The sequence below is a fragment of the Pipra filicauda genome, unplaced genomic scaffold, assembly GCF_003945595.2.
Source record: "Pipra filicauda isolate LSUMZ 115617 unplaced genomic scaffold, ASM394559v2 scaffold324_size1259732_pilon, whole genome shotgun sequence".
NCBI lineage: Eukaryota > Metazoa > Chordata > Aves > Passeriformes > Pipridae > Pipra > Pipra filicauda.
Window position 1 is genome coordinate 891,409 of NW_024104448.1, and position 21,206 is coordinate 912,614.

Sequence of the window (21,206 nt, forward strand, 5' to 3'; positions counted from 1 at the left end):
TCTGCTGTTATGCATTTGTAGCTAAAAAAAATTCTAAGTTATGTAATAAGAAAACAATAAATATTAAGAACTTCTGCCAAAACCCAGGCAGTATTACTTGAGTGGATGCAAAAATAGTGCCATAACAGAGGAAAAAAAAGTCTCACCTCAACCTGTGGGACAAAGGCCTACGGGTGAGAACACACCAACAATGTAACCAAATAAAGAAAATTAAATAGGTAGGATCTATTTTTATTAGTTTTTTGTAATCTCAGTTTCAAAATTCAGCTCATTTGGTGAGAACAAGTCAAAGGCAAATTTGAGATTGACTATGTACTTAGAGAAATCCACTTTTCCACTTGCTCAGAGAAAATAAACATGCCATAAACAGCAATGAACAAATAGGCTGGTAAATATATATATGAGTACAAGAAAGAGTTGATAAATGGGCACACTATTTTGTCTAGTGATTCTCCATAAAATTTTTTGTACTACGGATCAAATGTAATGACTGAAATTCCTTACAAAGGAGACTTGTTACCCCTGCTACTTTGCTACTGTTAGTTCACATAACTACATTTAACATTTGCAATCCTGAACTAAAGCAAAAGCTGGTTCCTCTGGGCAGCGGAATTATGCCCATGACAAACGCACTTGTACATGCCAAGAGATAGTGTCTCTTTCACACAGTTAGTGTGCAAGACAATTTTTTACTTCTAGTCAGCTATTAAAAAGTCAGAGGCATATTTTCCTTCATAGTTATGATGTAAAAGAGAGTAATACATGAACTCAAACTGGACTACACACACACCTGCCGAATATGACTAACTTTTCTTTCGCATCAAAAAGCTTTGTTACAAGTAACCTTCACAACACTGCTCTTTCCCAAAGAAGTCATGCTCATAGGGTTCATAAAAGCAAAAGAGGAGCAAGTTCTCATCAAACTGAACCTCGTCCCCTGAGCCCCCGCCTGTTCCCAGGCACACTGGGGCTCCTTTGCAGCCCAAGACTGACACCAGCGCTCAACGCAAAATGGCACAAGGACTGGAGAGGTCATCAACTCTCAGGGGCTTGGTTATGGCCATTGGTTTTACATGAAAAGCAGGAGCTACTCTCAGGACAAGGCTTTAACTCAATAGATCTTTTGAAAAAGCAAGTCCGTCCTTCTCCCTGCCCTCAGCTGTCCCAGCCATTGCCCCTCACAGCCACTGCCCCTCAGGGCACCTCTGCCCGCAGCCCTGGCTGTGCACAGGACACCTGCCCCTCTCCTGGGGGGGGGGCTGGGAGCCGGCCGAGCTGTGTCCTGCCTGCTCACACCACGAGAACAAAACATGAGCAGCATCAGAGTCTCAGCCAGAGCGCCTCGGGCACACGGACACCCCCCCCCGGCTCCAGCAGCACAGCCCGGCTGAGGGGAGGCCAGGCCATGGGGGCAGAGGGCACAGCGGCGCTGAGGGGCTGTGTGGGCTGGGGGCTCAGAGCAACCACGACACTCCAGGTCTCTCCTGCACATTTTCTGATAGTTGTCCTTGATGCTGGAGTAATAACTTGTGAACCTGTGCCTAAACGTTGCCCTTTCCTCACTTCTCTGAAAACAGCCCGTGTTTCTCCTTAGATTGAGACAGCTGCAGGGTTTGTTCTCTGAATCTATTACTAAAGAACCACCAGGAAGGTCTGCTTAAGCAATTCTCCTCCCTCAAGGAAGAGGTTGAGTTTGAAGTCAACTAAAATTTCTTCTACGTTTTCCCCAGGATTCCCTTTTCATCTAGGAGCAAATAGGTAGGTCCCAAACTCAACCTTTTTATTTGGACACATGTAAACACTTCCTGTAGATATGCTCAGCAGAACAAATGATATGGTATGGTATGTCTGCATCAAAAGGGCTCAATTCAGCATCAAACCACATCCTCCTGCACAGGTTGTGCCTCCCTTGGCTGCAGCCTCAGGTCCCACACGGTAGCACTGCCCCGTTCAGAGGGCACGCCTGGGACTGTGGCAGGCAGGGGACACTCAGGAGCGCTGAGGCGTGGTGCTGACGGGAACAAAATCCTGGGTTTTCACAAAGCGCAGCAGAAGTAGACATTGCTCCTGAATATGGTGTTTTCATGTGTACAAAACCAACTTTTTGCTCAACCTAACACCAGAACTATTTGAGTGTCTGCAACAGATGTTCACTTCATCTCACAGCTGCTCAAACTCCAAAGCTTTCCCTCCAGAAAGAAAGGCTTCCAAAGCAGCCCTCCTCTTTGTGAACACCTCCGTCTCAGAGAAAAGGCCCATCTGTGCTAAAGACATGAGTTTCCAAAGAAATAGTCCGAAGAAACATGTTCCAGCAAAGATAACAGGCATCACAGAGTGCCTTCAGACCTCCTTTTGGATGGGTTTCTTTACCTTTCTTGGCAAGTTAATCACACACACGACTCCCTTGTTGACTCAGGCGTTAATCTCTATAAAACCGGCCGAGCTGTATCTTCAGCAAGCTGAGAATAATAATGAAACCCAAATTATTTCCACTTGTAGTTTTGAATAATCCAGAGGCCGCAGAGCACTGGGGTTTTGCCAGGAAGGTGGGCGATTCCAAGTGTGTTCCCTGGGTGTCACTTAAACCCGTCACAGCCCATCGGATCCGCACACGAGCTCCATCCCTGCGGCCCCGCTGCTCACTTGGATCACTCTTTGGACCTTTGGGCAGGTCAGTGCCTGTCAACTGTCCCTGGCAGCGCAGCTCTGATGTGGGTGTTATTAGGAATAAACAGATGTTCTTGCAAAGTCTGCAGCGTGGCTGCATTTGGTGGCGGGAAGTGACAGGTTACTGGTTGTTCAGTTTTGAGTTATAGAAAGGTGCAGTTTGCCCAGAAACAAGGGGATCGTGGAATGGGGGACACATGGTAGGCGTCGAGAAGGCTGTAACCCATAATACCTCAGCCAGCGAGGAAAGGGGGACGGACATATCGGACAAGGGGATAAAAGAGGCTGTGACCTTCATTAAATTGAGAGACCTCACTGGGGACTGGACAGTGAAATCTGCCTTTTATTCGAATGAAAGTTTAGTTAGCTCCTCTGCCTCTGGGATATTTTTGAGGCTCCTGATAACAGCAAGAGGCAGGTATTTTTCAGAGCGATGTTAACGAACCCTGCCCATCCCTCACAGGCAGACGGGCCGGCGGAGGCGCCCGCGCGGGGCGCTGCGCGCTGCGACGGGGCGGAGGGTGCCGGGCGCGCGCCCCCGCCGGCCAATCGGGCGTCTCCTCGGGTTCCCGCGCGCACCGCCCACCTGCGGTTGGGGGCAGGGCCGAGGTGCGGTGACGTCACGGGCGGTGGCGCCCAGGCCCCGCCCCCCGGTAACGGGCCGTGAGGCGCCGCTGTCACCGCGCGAGGGGACGCGGCCGGGCCGCCCTCACACAGCGCTGCTCCTGCGGGGACACCGCGGAACGGCACAGGGGAAGGTCTGCGTGCGTGATATTCTGAAAAAAAGGGAGACAGCGGTGTTGTGGGGGTGTTGGTTTTGGGGTTTTTTTTTTGGTCCTCGTCTGTTTGGATTTCTTTCTAAACTTATGAAAAATGGCAACAGCAGCATATGTGGACCATTTTGCGGCAGAGTGCCTTGTTTCCATGTCAAGTCGTGCTGTTATCCACAGTCCCAGAGGGGAGCCTGATCCCCAACCTGGTGAAGCAATATTTCCTCCATCCAATGGAGAAGATAAGCGGGAAGTCAGAGAAGCCGGGAAGGACAATGGACCCTCGTTACTGGTGGTAGCCAGCATTTTAGCAGACCTGAACCAGCATGTCCCAAACTCACCTGCGCTGAGGATGGAAAACACGGAGAGCCTTGATAGAACAGAACAAATACACATTTCCATTGCTCCTAAGGAGTTTGGGGAAGAAAGTGTGTCTTCGGCTGGTAAGCATGGAGGAGAGCGAGCAGCCACACCTACCAGCCTGGCTGCAGTCACTGAGCCAAGCCCCAGACAAAAGAACAAACGCATAAGAAGCTGGACTGACCCTGGATCACCCCAGAAAAAGCACAAATGCCACTATGTGGGGTGTGAAAAAGTTTATGGCAAATCTTCCCATCTTAAAGCTCATCTAAGGACCCACACAGGTTAGTTACGATCCAGCCAGAGATTTATTTGTTACAGCTTGGTAATTAAAACCAAAACCAAACAAACTTGTATTTGGCCACTGTTATGGTTTCACCTCTCGGAACTCAAGCTCGGGAAAGCCAAACGGCAAAAAAACCCAAAAAAACAAACCTCTGGGAATAAACCCTTACTGGGCATAGATTCAAAGCTAATGTTGCCCTGTTTTATTAATGTCACAGGGAATGGCATGTGGGTCATCTGTGTGGATTGTACCAAGCTGTAATTTTTAGCTGCTAGCCTTCTTGTTCTGTGTGTCTTGTACTTCCCTTTCCAATACTTCTTACCTTCTTGTTTTTCCTACCCCATGCTCCCATCACTATACCATGCTTATCACTTCCCATGCAAGCTTTAGTATTCTTGATATTTTAAAATTAAATGTTCTAGAGGCACCTAAATGGCTGTGTGTCTGTTTCTTTCTTTAGCAGACACTTTGTGAAAGCTAGAGAAAGCAGAAAGGCAGATGGAGAGGCTGAACACCATAAATGAAGAGAGAGGGGGATAGGGGCAGTCTCTGAGAGGCTTTTGACAGCTGGGTAAAACCAATTTAAAACCAAAAAACATTGGAATTCAACCATTAACTTGTACTCATCAGTGCTTAGTGTTTACTTCTTGCTGAAGACTTATCTGACCACTTTTTTGTTCCTATTCTAATTTATGAGACACACCCATAGAAAAAGTGGAAGTCTTGCAAGCACTGTGAAAGTTGTCCTGAAAGTATTAGGAGAGCCATCTTGAAAGAGGCCCCAGGCCTGGCCACACCTCATGCCTGGTGCTGGGGAACAGGATGGCTTCAGTCAGACGGGGACACCAAAAATTGAGGAGAGTGGTCTCTGCTGAAGGCACAACCACAGCACATCTGCTGAGGCACCACAGCGACCAGAGCAGCTTGTGCCAGGTTCCACTGCCTGATTCCAGACAGCACATTAGTTCACTGGGACGTACGGTCAGTTCTCTTGGAAGGAGCAGTAAGAAAGAGATCCCCAGAACTGAGCATGACTTAGCAACTCCTGAACGGTTTTAGCTCAGAGGTGTCAACCTCACCCACCTGGCCAGACCTTCAGTGTCCCTTCGGATTCTCCTGTTGCCTTCCTGAGATAAAGCAAGAGCCATTCTAATTTGAGGGCGTGTTTTGCTCTGTGGGGGAGAGAAGAAAGCCCCATCAAGTTTGAGCGTATGGATGGACAATTCCCCGTGGCACACAGCCAAAGGAACAGCATGTTCCTGGCACCCCAGGCAGCCTGTCCTGCTTTGCACTGTGTAACTGCTTTTTGCCGCCTTGGGAGCTACACAGAAAAGGTGCTTCCACTTGGCTTGCAGGAAATTGTCTCCGTTAATTTTCAGTTCTTTTGCATTCTTATTGCTGGCATTTGCCATTGTCCTGAAAGCGAAAGATAAATTTAGCGATGTTCCTGGGCTCCCAAAGCAAGCGGAGCCCAAGAAGGGAACTCGTGTCCCTGATAAAGCGGAGGGCTGGGCATGGGGAGAGGAGGGGGGAGGGCAGAGCCGGCGGGGAGTGCCGGCACGGCGGAGTCATTCGGGGACGCTGGCTCGCCTCCAAGTTCTCTGATTTTTTCTTTTTCCCGTTTTTTTTTTTAACTCTTAATTTCCTGTATATTTTCCAGGTCTGTAGGGCTCGATTGGCTATTGCTGTAGCTAATGGCACAGAGAAGAGAGCATGTGCGTGTGTCTGAGAGCTAAAGGAAAAGCAGGGAAGGGACTGTTTTTGCCCAGGGAGTGGCAAGACCCTCGGGGACTACAGCTTCTTTGTTTTCTTTCGTCTCCAGTGTCTGTGTGGGAAGCTTTAAGCAAAGCTGCCAAGTTTCCCTCCTCATTGGCAACAGGTCTGTCTCTGTTTGGATTGAGTTTTAAACAGGCTTAAATGCCTCTTACTCCCCTTCCAGAATGTTTTCTAAGGTGTTGGGATTTTTTTCTGTCTTTAAAAGAAATTGTGGCAGGCTTGAAAAAAGTTTGTAAGACACTAAGACTTAAAAGCTAATAGAACAAGTGATGACTTCCAGGACTAGCAAATGTTTGCTTTTACAAAACACATAATGGGTTTTACTGATGTAGAACGAGGGTTTTGGGTCTCCTGTGCTTTCCAGTGATCCTGAACTAGCTGAGTAAGGCATCAGTCTACCTGTGTGTCAGATGGGTAAGGGGATGGGTGTCCACCTCACCCTGCAGTGCTGAAAGGACACCAGGGACACAGAGAAGCTGCTTTAAACACCAACCCAAAGAACTGCCAAACCTATTTACTAAGAAACAGTCAAAACCCTCTGCTGTGGAGTGGAGCTTCTTCCATTGCTGTATATGACCAGGTGAGCTGGTATTTAGGGGTGAGCTGAAGGCTGAGAACAGTACTGCAGGCTAGAGATGATGATCATGCAAGAGATACTTGAACAGAGCAGTTTATGACCTGCTTTAGAATCTTCCTTGTCCTTGTCTGCTGCTGTGCTCAGAAACTAAGGGCTTTGCTCTTCATGCTTGGAGGAAGGATAGATCCTTGACCTTGTGGTGTGGCAAAGAGATACAGAGCTTTCCAAATACTCCTGGGTCAAATCCAGCCCACGTTGATAGGGACTGAGAGCTGGTAGCGTTTTCCAGCTGTTTGGTGCCCTGTGTGAAATCCTTCTGATAGTTATAGCTAGATTTCAGTGCTCAGTTATCTAAAGCAAAAACCATAGTGCAGAGGATGCTAATTATCTTATTTAAAGCAAAGGAAACAAGGTGGAAAAGCCAAGGAAGTAGCGTCTGCCTTTTATCCTCTACTCAGAGTACAAAAAAGTTTTAGAATTAAGTACTTGATTAGCACAAACTGTGGTGGGCAATCCATGGTTTCTGGTGCACTTCTTTGGTACTCCAGTGGCTAAGCTGTCTCAGCCTTATGAATACTTCATCTTTATTAAATTGCAAAGCCTTGCACCAGGCAGAAAACATTTGTCACCAAAATCTTTACTATTCTCTCCACCAGCTTTCAAAGTTCCCCTTCCCCTATGTGTCTTTTCACATTTATGTTTTCCACCCTACTTTCTCACTGGATGTCCTGGCGTTCAACATAATCATCAGCCACATAGCCCCTGAAGTTTTAATGTTTACCAGGAGGTTATATGTGGTGTCGGAGGTAGATGGCAAGTCCAAATTCTTGTCCAGTAAGGTTCCTGTGAGTCTCAGAAGCTGTGTTGTGGTGCACAGATACAGCACCCTGTTTGTCCAAGCTATACTGACCCCACTGATACAGAGAGTTTCATTTCCATACTGGTTTTAAGAATTCTCTCTACTCCTGAGAAAATTCATAAACACAAAGGACTTTCAGAAAATCAGATAAATCAGACTAAGTTGTCCTTCCTCTAAGCAGGTTTTCATCACAAAGGTTTGGAAATTTTCCGAGTCATTGGAAACCACTTTGTCTCTTGATGCACCAGTGGGAAGAGGGAGACGGTGCAGAGCCTGATAGCAATCCACAGGCTACAATCTTATAAAGCATTTTGCAGGACCACTACGTTCTGAAGAGGTTGTAGAGAGCCCCAAGTTACTGCATTATACCATGCATTTATATGTAGAAAAACAGACTGGATTTGGGCCAGGGATCACAAGAATCCTGTATTGCAGCTCCTCTCCAAATCACTGTGACCTCTCAAGCTTTTAACCATCTTCATTAGCATGGCATCATGAATGCAGAGATTAAACAAAATAAACCTTTGTTTAATTCCATCCTTCTAAAGTCAGTCATCCTACTCACTAAGCAGCACATCATAACAGGAACAGCTTTTCAGGAAGTCATCAGAACTAAATGAATTTGCACAAATTAGCATAAACTTCTGGAGATGTGGGCACCAGTCTCAGTCTGGAGTCTTAGTATGGGAGAGTCTTGCAGGAAAACAACTTGTGGGCCTTGTGGCTTAACAGTGGCTCCTCTGTACTACTGCTAAACTGGCTCTATGTGGCTGTTGGGTCACAGGAAGAAGAGAAGGCCTAATTATATGACCCTTGCTCATAGATGTCAGGTTAGGACTCATCCAAGAGAAAGTGGTCAAGACCTGTGTCAGTCTCTATCTGACAGAGTGAGCTTGGGCAGCTCTGTATTCTCTGCTTAGCCTTACAGTTAGGGAGGTTTTGTTATTTGGCATCCATTATTTTTAGTCTAACCCTTATTCCTGAAATATTGGTTGAATTAAAATAGGTAGAAAAGACTGATTCATTTCCATTCCCTTGTAAAGAAGTTTTCATTTCTTTACATTAAATCTCTATAAGCACATTTTTGAGGACAACACTAATGAACCCTGATGAAAAAGTTATTTTTTAGCTTATGTGCTCTTTTATTGCATCAGTTATTTTATCTCGTTTCCCTAGGCAACATTTTTCTGATTATTTTGTAGCTGAGATATGTGAAAATGGAGAGTTTAATAACGTATTCGGTATTTGAAAGCAATCTGAGAAATGAAACTATCAAACCTCATTGTGACAAGTATGACAACAGCATAACAATTGGGCTGGACAAACTGGAGTAGAATACAGCCTGTGCTCAAGTTGGTAAAGAGGCCTTTATATAAAGTGCAGATAATGTGTTTTGAATAGGGGCTTGGATTTCACTTTCAGTTCTAGTATTACGTTAACACAAAGAGTAAAGCACAGCTTCCTCTAAGTTCTGAATGAAGATGCAATCTGTGTGTGTGAAGAAACCAATTAACCAAGCAAGTTCTTGTATCAGTGAAATAAAGTTCATATTCCGTTTTAGCACCTGGCATTTACCTGAAACATGGCTAGTTAGCCAAAAACCATGAGGTTTCCTTTAGCTTGCCTTAGGCACACACTGACTCCCGAAGGGCTCACGTGCAGCAAGGGCGCAGTGCTTGTGGAGACCCAAGGCTTTGCAGGAAAAGATTACCAGAGGACAAACCTAATTTAATGCCTTCAGTGCCTGCAGATAGCTCTTGTACAGCAGGATGAAATGAGTGGGTACTAGGGCTTTAATCCATCCTCTGCTGAGCTGCCAGTTGGGCTGCCCTGCATGCCAGGACTTCTGGGGAGCTGCACTCCCTCTGAACAGGATGCCAGCGGAAATTGGAAGGGCCTTTCTCCACTGCTGATCTTCCACAGGCCAAAGGACAGACTAAATTAATTCGTCCCTCTGCATGTTGGGCCTCCTGGTTTTGAAGTTGTTGTGCTACAAGTTAGAAAGGGCTCTCAGGGTCTGCATGCTCACCTCACTCACTGCAGTACGCCCAGCTCAGCCAAAAGCTGCAGGGTGTCTCTGGGCTGGTGCGCTCCCTAAGTGCCCTCCACTTCCTCACTTTGCTGACTGCATCAAAATCTTTTCTCTAAAGTTTGTCTCTGAGATGGGCCCAAATGGTTGCTTCTGGACAGATTCAAATGCTGGCCTCATGAAACAGTTCTTTCCAGCCTGAGCCATAAGCACTTTTTCTGAGTGTTAAGAAGTTCAGCAGCCTACTCCTACTTTTTTCCTGAAGACTGATAATCTTAAGTGTCTTTTAATAAGCCTATATTTTTAAAAGCAATACAGATTTGTAAAGCATTGTTGGTGTTTCTTCTGATAGAGCTTTGCAACTTCTTACTTCCTCTAAGAAAATTTCAACACATTAAAAAAGTCAGTAGAAAACATAGCTTGCTTTAGAGCCCTGCCCGAGTCCCCACCCTAACATGCAATTCCCAAGACTGAAGTTCTAAGCCTGGATCAAACAGTTTATGTTCATGGAAGATAACAAATATCATACGTGCTATAAGTTTCTTAATGTTAAAGTATTTGAAATAAGGACAGGGCATAAATTTTTTAAAAGAGTAAGTAAATTTTAAAACTTACATGTTTCAAAAAGAACTCAAGTCAGGAAGAAAAGCTGAACTACTCCTACTCACTCCTTTTACACGACTGCTTTAAGACTGAATAACAGGATTCAGTTAATTCAGTGCAAAAAAGTTAGGGTTAAGTTAGTTGCATGGTGAATCCAATTGGCTGACAATTGTATTGTTATACAGGTTTTTCTGTGAAAGGTTTCCCTTTTTTTCAGTTCCCTCCTTTTTCTCCTCAGTCTTTATGGAAATTTTAATCATGCAGAAGTCACCGAAATTAAGTTTCTGATCACAGTGTACAGAATTTAGGTATTGTAGCTCAAAAGCATTTAAAGTAAAGCAGTACTTATCATTGTAATAACTGTACCTCGTGGAAACTCAGAAACAGTACAGAATTCTCTCTCCACAAACCATTCAAACCATTTTTCTTCTGGCGTGGAGGTGGGACTGGTGTCCAGTGTGATGAACCTTATTAATCCTGGAAGCAGTGAGGGTGGGTGACCTTCCCGTTGTCTTCCTCATCCTAGACACTGGCAGTAGCACTTTCCTTCTCAGTAGCAAGACCTAAATCTTACAGGTAGTTTGAGGTAAACCAGCAAACAAGCTTTTGAGTGAATGGATGATTGCAGTTTCCAGCCCTGTGGAAAGAAAAGTGTTCAGAATGATCTGTAGAAGATTTTTCTGCAGTAGCACATTTTTTTCTGCAGGACACTGGCAAGTGTATGTGACGTAAATTGTGCATAAACAAATCTTTTGCTAAACTGGAGTTCTTTATGAAACAAACTCACAGTTTGATTCCATCTGAAAAGAAGGCACCTTTAACCATTTAAAATACAACTGTTCCATTGTGTTTTTGTCTGGCTGAACATGGTTATGGCACGTCCAAGAGCAGAAACCTGGAACTTGTTTATATTGGACATGTGGTTTCTAGTTCTGTTTTATAAGTTAAGCATGTTCCAACTTCTCCCCTGCCCCCTTCCAGTCTTGGATCAGCTGTCTGGAAGTCGGTGCTGACAGAGCCAAAAAAATACTCTGCTGTTCAAATGCTGGACAACTTTTGAAGGGTCCTTTCTGTAGAATTTCTATAGGTATACTTTTTTCCCTTTGTTACCCACTTGGCTTTTATTAGGTAGATTTGTATGGGCAGTGAGATCATTATCTTGCTGTGTTCAGTTTAACAATAGCTAGACAATGTGGGTTATTTAAGTGCAGGCACTGAAGTCAGACACACATATCCTGTACTTTTCAGGTCTTGCAGATTCAGCAGATCTTACAGGGCCTCCACTTAATATAAAATAAAGGTTTTTAAAAGTTCAAAGTGCCACCGTTGTGGTTACTTGTAGAAAAACGACCTCAGAAGCTTTTTTGCAGCCCTAACATAAAAAGCATTTACTAACCAGGAACTTGGCACAAGTCAAACGGTATTAAAGTAAGCATATCCTGAAATGACCTCTAGTGCAAGGGAAAGATTTTCTGTAATCAGTTACAGCACTTTTGTAGCGCTCTCAGGAATTACAGGCAAAATATTTGTACTGGGTATCTGCTGACACTGCAGCCAATGGACCAATAGATCCATCCTTAGATTTATTGCTCACTCTATTTCTACCAGACAGCTCTCTTATTATTCAGTTATAAGTTATATAAGTTTTCGGAATAGAGGCACCTGGAAAACTCCCACGAGAGAGCATTGTGTCGCTGCTGCATGTGTGGCATCTTTCCATCAGCCTTGGTGCTGCAGCCAGCTCAGGTGTACCTGGACAGCAAACACCCAAACAGGATGGACATGCTGGTTATGTCCTTACTGTCCACAACAGCTGCTTCTAAAACTGGTAAAGGAGAGAGGCAGAAATGCCACCTCTTCCAGAGGGATGTATTGAGCTTTTTAAACTAAACAGCTGTAAGTATTCCCACTAGAGGAACTTAGAATGGAGCCAGCTGAGAAGGATTAGAACATGACAGCCTAGTCCATCTTTACATCTTTCCTGCAAAATTTTGTGAAATGGTGAAGTGGTTCATTAATAGATCAGAGAAACATTTATTTTGCCGTTTGGGGGTAAATAAATGAAATTACATTGGTACAAATTTACATACTAGAGTGGGACTTTACAGATTCTTGCAGAACCTCACAGTTGCATGCAAGGCTCTCCTGTATTCTTAATCTGGTAGTTTAGGCCTTATCCTGCTATAACAAATATGAACAGGGATGCTGCTAAAATCTCACAAAACCACAGACTGATTCTTGTTATGTACTGTAGGGGCTCATTGAATTTGCAGTCTCTTTTAAATGCCAGCAGAAGGACTACAGATGAGCATTAATACCAGGAGGGCATTGGTAGTTCTTGATTGTTCTGGCAGTTGATGTATTTTCCAAGCCTTATGTGAATTGTGTGCAGCTTTCTTATGCATGTGAAACTCTGACTAGAGCACAGAGAGCCTTGTAAGTCAATGGAGACTTCATTTGGTGCATGTATGTCTACAAGCAGTGCCCATAGAATGGTTGGACTCACTGGATAATAAATCCAGGCTGTATTCATAATTATATCTTTTAAATTCTCAGAACATGGCCCAAACAAAACCGAATTTCTTAGATATCCCAAAGGATTACTTTCTGCCAGGATTCTCATTAATACATTTTTCGCCTTTGTGCAAAGATGTACCATATTTACACCTTCCATTTGCCCCAGATTTCATCATTAAAAACACATGAATTCTTCTCACTAACATTTTAGAAATAGTCTTTCTCAGACTGACAACGTTTGGAATCAAATTCTAGCATAAATAGAAATGTAGGAGCAAAATTATGAGCAACCAGAAAAGCAAATGCTTTGGAATTTATAGATGGCCCTGCATAGTAGTATTAGCATAAATAGACTTAATAGAAATGGATTTAAAAGCTTGAGTTTTCACAAGTGACAGAGAAGATAGAAAATTTGGTCATGGTAATTCTAATTATTGATTACTAATTTTAATAGATGCTATGGTGAACTATGGATGCTATCTAGAACTATAGAATGAGTTTTACTTCGACCTATATGATATGATATGAGGTAAGACTATCTCTAGCTAATTACCTACCCCTTGTCTAAAAAAACCTCTGTCAGTGTCCTTATAAGGAAACATATATTTTTTTTAAGCACAGAATTTTGTGTTTCATTTGGAAAGAAACCTCTTCCTCTCCCCACCACCTGCAAATATAGTAAACATTGCATTCATAAGACACATAAAAGTGTTTTTGTACACAGTTAAAGATAACTTTTAATGAACCCTAACTCTGATTCTGCCCCTCCTACTTGTGCTGGTGAGGCTTTGAAGGGGGAACAGGGCTCTTGCAGCTCTGTATCTCAGCATTGCTCAGGTAGTGGGATGTGTTGCCTGGAGGGAGAATTGTCCCTTTACCCACTATCTCCACTGTTACCTGCTCTGCAGAATACCTGACATTGGTGACAAGGTAAGTTTTCAAAAGGCTGCCACGAACCTTACCCCAGACTTCTCCGGCTGGGCAATGTACAGCTGGAATGCGTTCAGGAACATGACTTACACTACACTGAGATTCTGCAGAGCTCTTACTCCATAATGCAGAGACAAAGCTCTAATGAGAAACAGCTTTTAAAGACTGCTTGTCAAAGTACAGCTGTTCAGCACCAGCATCTTCTGTGCAAAGTCTCAGGCAGTCCCCAAAGGGGTGTTCTTTTTAAAAAACACCCAAAAAGAACAGAACATCTTGTCATTCTGTTCTTACCCCAGATCAGTACTTGGAACGCACTGATAGTTCAAGTAAGCAGTGTGGACTAGGCCAACACAGCTCTTCTCTCCAAGCCTACACTCTCACCTGACTCACACCACAAGGTCCTAGGTGGTGAAGGGCTACATTTTTAGAGACTTTTTGCTAACATTGCTGACAGGTGAAAACTCATGTAGAACTCACCTGTTTTCTCTGCACTTCTGCATGTGATTTTTTTGAGCAGTGTGGCCTCTGGAGAAAAACAGTATCACTGACCTTATCTAGACAAAATCATCTCTGTAATGATACACTATTTTAAACCTGCATTTTTCTCACTCGATACTTCCTCTTCTCTTCCCTGTCATTTAAAATGAGATTATTTAATAGGCTGCTGTTAATTCCATGGTTTTAGGGCTCTGTAACACAAAAAAATCGTAGTTCTGCTCTTTCACTATGTTTGATAGGTTAATAAAGATTTGAGTACTTTCTCTCCTCTCAGTCTAACACCAAGCCTCTCAGTGAAAGAACCCTTCACTTTTCATGTCCTCATCTTGACTGGTGTTCTTACAGACTGTTTACAGGAAAATAATTCCATTTTTATATGCAACATTTTTATATGCTTCCTCTTGAATGTACAAATAGCTAGATTAATTTTTGTCACTAAGGCAAAAATTACTAAAATTTATATTTTGTAACTAAGAATATAATAAATTACAGGAAAGGTCTGAGAGATTTCTATCTGGTTGGTGCTTTGCTTTTGTAATGAATTCCTAAAAAAGCAGCTATGCTTTCTGAGATTTTATCATCGATACCCGAATTTGTGCTGCTAAGGTTAGCATTTGTGGGTGGGTTACAGACTAATTTGTTTGGAACAGCATATGACACCTGTGCTGGACTTCTGTGCAAATGTTTGCTTAAAGCTTCTTTCCAAAAGCCAGCTCTGTTGTGTACAGTGTGTCCTTGGAGACATCCAAGTTCCATTTCTCTATTGCATACATATACACTGCAAACTGGATATGAGCACTGTTGTTTGCAGGAGTCTCAAACTCACTTGGCAGAAGCCACGTTTCTCTGGTGTTGGCACCCAAGTTGCTTTCTTGGATGTTTCAATGACTTTCTTACAGAAAGGCAAGGAAGTGATGTGATTGATATACTTGATAGTTTTTGTTCTTTGAATGCAGGGGAGGAACTGAGCTCCACTCTCATTTGCAAAGAAGGCCAAGTGATCACATAACTGTCTTCGCAACCAAATGGTTGTAAAGGGGCTGTACCATCCTCGTGGGTGCACTGCAAGGTCCGTGTATTCCCCGTATGTTCTGACACACTTTCCATTTGAGTTCATTCCTTGCTGTTCCAAGGACAAACACAGTAGGAACAACAGAAACTTTCACTGCACAACCATATTTCACTTGAAAATCAAACCACTTTTGGGTATTTTAATATCTCATTTTAAAAAAATACACAAACAGTCCTGAGTTCCTAGGCCAAGCTTGTGTCCGACTCTTCTGATTATGAAACAAAGCTCCTTCCCATCTGTACAGAACTCCAGTGACACAACAGTAGTCAGTGAATAATCAACTCTAACACTTCGGCTTCTGTGTTACTTTCTGTGTGAGCATTCCTTGTATCCAGTTCTTTCTCCTGTGTTAAGCCATGGGATTATGCCCTAGCTGCCTCATGCAGAGTGGTAAATTTATTCTCCTAACAGCATTTACAGCCTTGAGTTGTAAATGAAGGGGTTATACTGAAAAGGTGTGCATCAATGAGCATGGGGACAGCACGGGGTATACAGCTTTACAGTGCTGATCTTATGTATCTTCTGCAAAAAATGCTAAATATATACCAGTTTATGTGCAGTGTAATGATGTAGCATTATTCCTAAGATTTAGCTTTTCTCCTACTTGTCCATTATTCACAAATCCTAAAATTGAACTGTAAAAACTTATTTTCAAAAAAAAGTAGAAACAAGTTCCAAATGTTGGCTGAAAATCGAGTACAAAATACTTTGTGCCTCACGTCTTTTGGTAGGAATAATAAGCTGTCCCATTTGGCACTGTTAAGCTGAAACAGCAGTAGCTGCATCATCTCAATCGCCCAACGCTGTCAGGATACAACACAACTTATGAAGTTGCAATTCCTGTTTTCTCTGGGTTTATTTACAGTCAGTCTGTTGTAACAGAACCTCCTGATTACTCAAGGTTATGAACCTTGTAGTTCTTCCTTCTGCAGTTCCTGAATCCTAGCCCAAGACCCCTCATGGCTTCCAGAGCTGGGCTCAGCAGGAGCTGAGGAAGTCAGGTTCAAATCATTTTATGGTTCTCAGATTTAGGACTAGATTGACCAAGAGTCCAAATGGAAGAACAGCAGGGAACTTGTGTGATCTTTCTCAAAGTAAAAATTATACCCTGTATATCAGGTTTTGGAGCTAGCCTGCAGACTTACATGGCAGTGATATCTTCTAGAATTTCACACTAATAGTGCATTTCTTACTGTATTTCACAGAACTTTTCCATAACAGAAAGCTTCTCCTGAAAAATCTTTGGCCACAGTAAAATCCTGTATTTTACAGAGTATTTCATTAGCCCCTCTGCTTCAGGCAAGCCAAGTATGGTCAACCTAGTTCCTGCAAACATAGGGAACAGGTGCTCCACCTCAAAAAGCCAGCAGGTTTCCTCTCCTTGCCTGGAGTTAAATGTTCTTAAATGAAGAGTTGTAGCAGAGCAGGAAGAAATGTCCTGAGGCACTAGTAATTTATGTTTTGGGAAGTAATAGGCATCTTGCTATTACAACATATCTGCCTTTGCAGCATTGCATTTTTATTTACATTTTTATTATGTTTGCATTTTTACCTGACATGTATGACCTGTAGAATTCAGAATCTCGGCTAAAGAATCACACAGTGGAATGGTTTACATGTCAACAGGCTTTTAAAGTATGTAGAGAGAAAATGGTGGCTGCTGGGCAGCCCTTCTAGCACGATTTCTATGTACAAGCCACATTCTGCAGTGAGGCATAACTGGGTTTAATGCTAGACTGCTCTGTAAAGGGAAACAGTGAAGACATGGCTGCAGCATGCAAGGGAAGACAGAGTTGCTAAAGAGGCCATGATGTATATATGTACCTTTTAGGAAATTTCCACGTAGTAAAGGTGTTCCTTTCAATACTACTTTGAAAAGGAAAGTAGTGAAAGTATTATTTTCTTTTGAAGAAAGGAATCCAGTTGACTTCTGTATGCGAGTACATGGTGAGAGAGGTTGCTTGAGAACACCTCTCTATTTTTGAGTTGTATACATTATATGTACCAAGATGCCCTTGACAAAGCTCTCTTTGAAATATGTGTGTTCTCTGTAAGATCTTTTTGGTCCTGTTCCACATCCAGAGTCACACTCAGATAACAGGCTCGTGACTCGTATCCTCCACCACCACCACCGGCTTCCTTCGTCCCTTCCCAGCCCTGGCCACGGCCTGTGCCGCGTCACACCCAGCTGGGGAGCACAGGCAGAGCACACGGAGCTCCCTGGAGCGGAGCTGAGCCAGGGGGTGGGGCACCGGGGCGTTCGTGCTCAGAGAAATGGGGCTGTAGCAGCAATGCTCCTCCATTGCAGGCTAATAAAACAGCCTGTCTTCTGTCACAGGATGGGACCTGGGACCTGGGAAGGGACCTGGGCATTCCTGAAGCCTTGCAGGCTTAGAGAGAAGTGGCAGGTCTATCTCAGAAGGAATGCTAAGGGAATCGCATTGCAACATCTCATTACTGACAATTTATTTCTATTTTGAATAAAATATGGCCAAGGTGGTAACACATGCTTTCAGAAACAGCTTGAGACTTTGGGTAGGAGCCTGATTTTTCAAAAGCTTGAGTGTACAGCCCTACGAGTTCACTCTGGTGATTAAAGCATTAAGGAAGTCAAAATTAAGAGACAATCAGTGATAAGTGTTGAAAACCTTCTCTTATTTATTTTCTGCTTCTATATGAGAATGAGACCTAGATGTGTATGTACTTACAAACATTTGTAGTTTTAAAGAATTAACATATGAGAAAGGCTGAAAAAAGATGAAACTAGAAAGGAGCAGGTAACTGGTGTTCTTTTTTCCTTTTCACACAGCTGTGGTTGAAGGAGACTGATAGATCAGGAGATGCAAAATAAACAGGGAAGGTATTGTCAGAATATGAGACTTGCAAAGGGTTGAATGTTGAACTGCAACTGTTGTCTTTTCTAAAAAAATTTGACCTCTTTTAAAAGTGAGCACATTAGAATATAAGCACAACTGTTATCGCAGAATCTGATTCCTTTATTAAAACCAAAACCTGAAGCCCAGTTTAAACAGGAAGTGTGGCTTTACAATCTGGGCAGAAGAATTTGAGGTGTACGCTGTGGGGTTATGCATACCTTGAAGGGTAGCTGCCTGGTGTCAATCAACAGATTTACTGTTTGATTATCAGCCCATAAAACTACTTTCCAGAGCTGCCTGTTCCCTCAAGCTGGATGCTTAACATGGTCATTGGCAGATGCTGCTCATAAACCACTTCAACACCACCTTGCTCTCTGGCAAACAATCCATCCAGAATGGGAATAAAATAACAGGAAATTCCCACTCCCTCTCTCTTTCATACAGTTGCAATAAACTCTCAGTATCAGATTTTTCACTCAGTTTTACTGCTTTAGCTGTACTTATAAATGCTGAAGTTCCATGTTTCATGCACGCTGTGTTACTGTGAGGTTGTTGATTAAACAGTTCAAAAGTTCAAAAAGAGACATTTCACAGTTAGAGCCAAAGACAACTTTACTAACTTCTGTTTGCTTGGCTTCTAGCAAAGTGAAATCTCATCCTGTCCCCAGATCCTGGGAGATGCTGTGCACATAAAATGTCATAACTTACCCGCAAGGTCTGTGCACTTCAGTTGGAGGCAGATGACATTCAACATCTTCCAGAATTCAGATAAATAAAGTACAGGTCTCCGTTTAGATGAATAGTCCTTTAGTCTGTTATTTTGCATAGCGGGACAACCTTTCATTAATTTGATAGGCTTTGCTTTTACAAGCACTGTTCTGTTTTTAGTAGAATAGAATAATAAAAGAATTGTTGATATGTCAACAGAAAAAACTGATTCATGGGGTCATGATTCCTCCTTTGCAGTTATTCACACAAGTGCTGGGGCAGAACTCACAGAGCCAAAGTGGCGTGATTTCAGCATGAATTCATCCACAGTTCACACCAGATTAATATAATTTGTCATTACCTATTTAATTGCTCTCCCACTTAAAACATTACAATTGAAACAGAGATCAGGAGTATTACCATGCGAAGTTTCTGAAAGCCACCACAAAAAATAATTTGTGAGGTCGACTTCCATTGAAAGCAGCCTAAACATCTACAGAAGTCGTTTCTGTGGTCATGGTACAGACAGGGATGGTTTATGATGTTTCAGTTTGATTTCAAACATTGTTGCAATACAAGCATGTTCAGATTCAAGTTTTTAGGCTTGATCTAATTTTTAAGTCCCTGTCTCAGATTAAAATTTCAGACCATCCAAGAAAGCTAACTAAATTTTCCAGCAAGGACTAGGTAACAGTATTTTTTTGGAGAGAAGACCGTGCATTTTTAGACAAGCAAGGAGTAACCTGTGTCCCACACTGGAAGCTGAGGGAAGAAAGGTCATCAAATTGATGAAGAAAGGAGCACAGTTATCTGTGGGGATTGTTCAAAAGAGAATTGCCAAAAAAAGTTACGACTTTAAGAAATCACCACGTGGCATTTTTGTTTTCTGCCATTTGACCTACTGGTTAATTGTGCTACCTGTCTAATTTCTCTGTGTGATGAGCACACCATGGGACTGACAGTTTGGCAGCCCGTGAGCTCTGCTGGGTCATAACCCCGGGTTTCACAAAGAGGTAGCACAGACTGGGAGAAGAGGGGGAACTCTCCTACACTGAGCCTGTAACCTTTTTTTCCACTGTAAGGAGTGAGCTGAAGAAGGCCAGGTTGCCAAGGAGGATACCGCTCTAGAGCTCCCATGGAGCTGCTGACACTTAGATGTCAGATCTGGAGCTGTTCTGAGTTTGCAGAGCAATTCTGAGGTAGCACAGGAAAGATCCAGACAGCAGTTTGTAATGGAAACCTCGTGTTTCTGTTGGTACCTTAACTACACGTTCCCTGTAGATGCCTTTGGGTCCATTGTTTCAGCTATAAGTAAGATGTTTTTCCTCCTGGAGGAGGAAGAATCAAGTCTGAGGGGTTTGTTTTCTTGGCTTCAGTTGCTGTCTGCATAACATTGTCATTAATCACCTTATTTGCTCTAACAGAGGGTGAGTGCTGCAGCCGAAATCATCAGCTTGTAGCAGACAACAAATCAGCATGTTAGCATGTTGCAACAGGAGGGACATCAGACTGCAGATGGCTAAACAGACCTCAGTCCAGCAAGTATATTCATCAAGGTCCACATTATTACTTGAAAGTTTTAACTGGACTCATTTGATAAAAACACTGTGCTTATTATTATATACATTTGGAGAACCCTCCTCTAGTCCTTTGCCACTTTAAAAGGTTTGAATTGGCTCTCCAACATGACAGAAAAAGAAAAAAATCCCACATACCTTCATGGATGTTAGTCTCTGTTATGTTTTAAGAGGCCAGACTTCTCTGGCCTATGCTGAAGACAATCTTCGTATGTAAGGAATGAAAAGAGCCCCTTAAACAACAAGGTTTTGGCTCAAGGCAAGAATTCTAGGCAGAAATTCCTTTGCTGGGATGATGCAATGGGTCAGATTTTCTGATTAGCACATAGATTTTTCAGTGTTTCAACTCCAGTGTTCTTTTCAAGTATATTTGCTTAAAAGTATAATTGACCAATGGAAAAGGAAAAAATTCCCTCATCTTTTAGTTTTGTCATTCGGTAATACCCAGCTGTGTTCAGAGGTTCTATTTACAGTGTTTATTTTCTACTCACAATAGATGTTTTAATAATCATCCTTCTTTATTACATTCATAGATGTGAGTAGAGCAAACTAGAGAAATACAGTCATTAAAGGGCTACTGTACTAAGCCTTAGAGTTCCCCTCTTTGCAAAGTGTGATACTTCAGTGTGGTTTGCAAATGACACAACGCCAAGACACATCTTCCTCTCCCCAGAATTCATCACTTCATCATTTCAGCAGAACACAATTTAATTATCTGGAATTTAAGTGCAAAGGCAAAGGGTCAGCTATTGATCTCCATTCTTGGAACAAGCCACAGGAGAGACAAAATCCAGTGAAAGTTGCTGCTCTTTTAAATTAGTGAATTTGAGCTGTTTTACTGAGAACTGGTCTAGGATTTAATGCCTCTGAGATAATGAGACCCAGGAAGAGTTTTAGGCTTACTGAGCAGAAATTACATACAGCAACTGCAGGTGCTTAAGTCTGAGAGAAAACCGAACATTTAGTTTGTATTGTTTTAGAGCATAAGCTCTTTGACACTGAGGCTGTCGTCTTTCATTTTTAAGTTAGGCCTGTCATTGATATTCAGTAAAAGAGCATTATTTACCCATAGGTTCCAGCAAGAGAGTGAAAAAATGCTGC

The 21,206-nt window shown here is 42.8% G+C and overlaps 1 protein-coding gene across 1 annotated transcript in view; it reads left to right on the forward strand.

The window, feature by feature from the left end:
- The first annotated feature begins 3,342 nt into the window (after nucleotides 1-3,342).
- KLF13 (Kruppel like factor 13) overlaps nucleotides 3,343-21,206 on the forward strand; it is a 32,633-nt gene continuing 14,769 nt past the window's right edge. Inside the window, exon 1 of the mRNA XM_027740867.2 lies at nucleotides 3,343-4,081. Coding sequence (XP_027596668.1) covers nucleotides 3,541-4,081 — 541 coding nt within the window. The 5' untranslated portion in view covers nucleotides 3,343-3,540. The remainder of the gene's footprint in view (nucleotides 4,082-21,206) is intronic.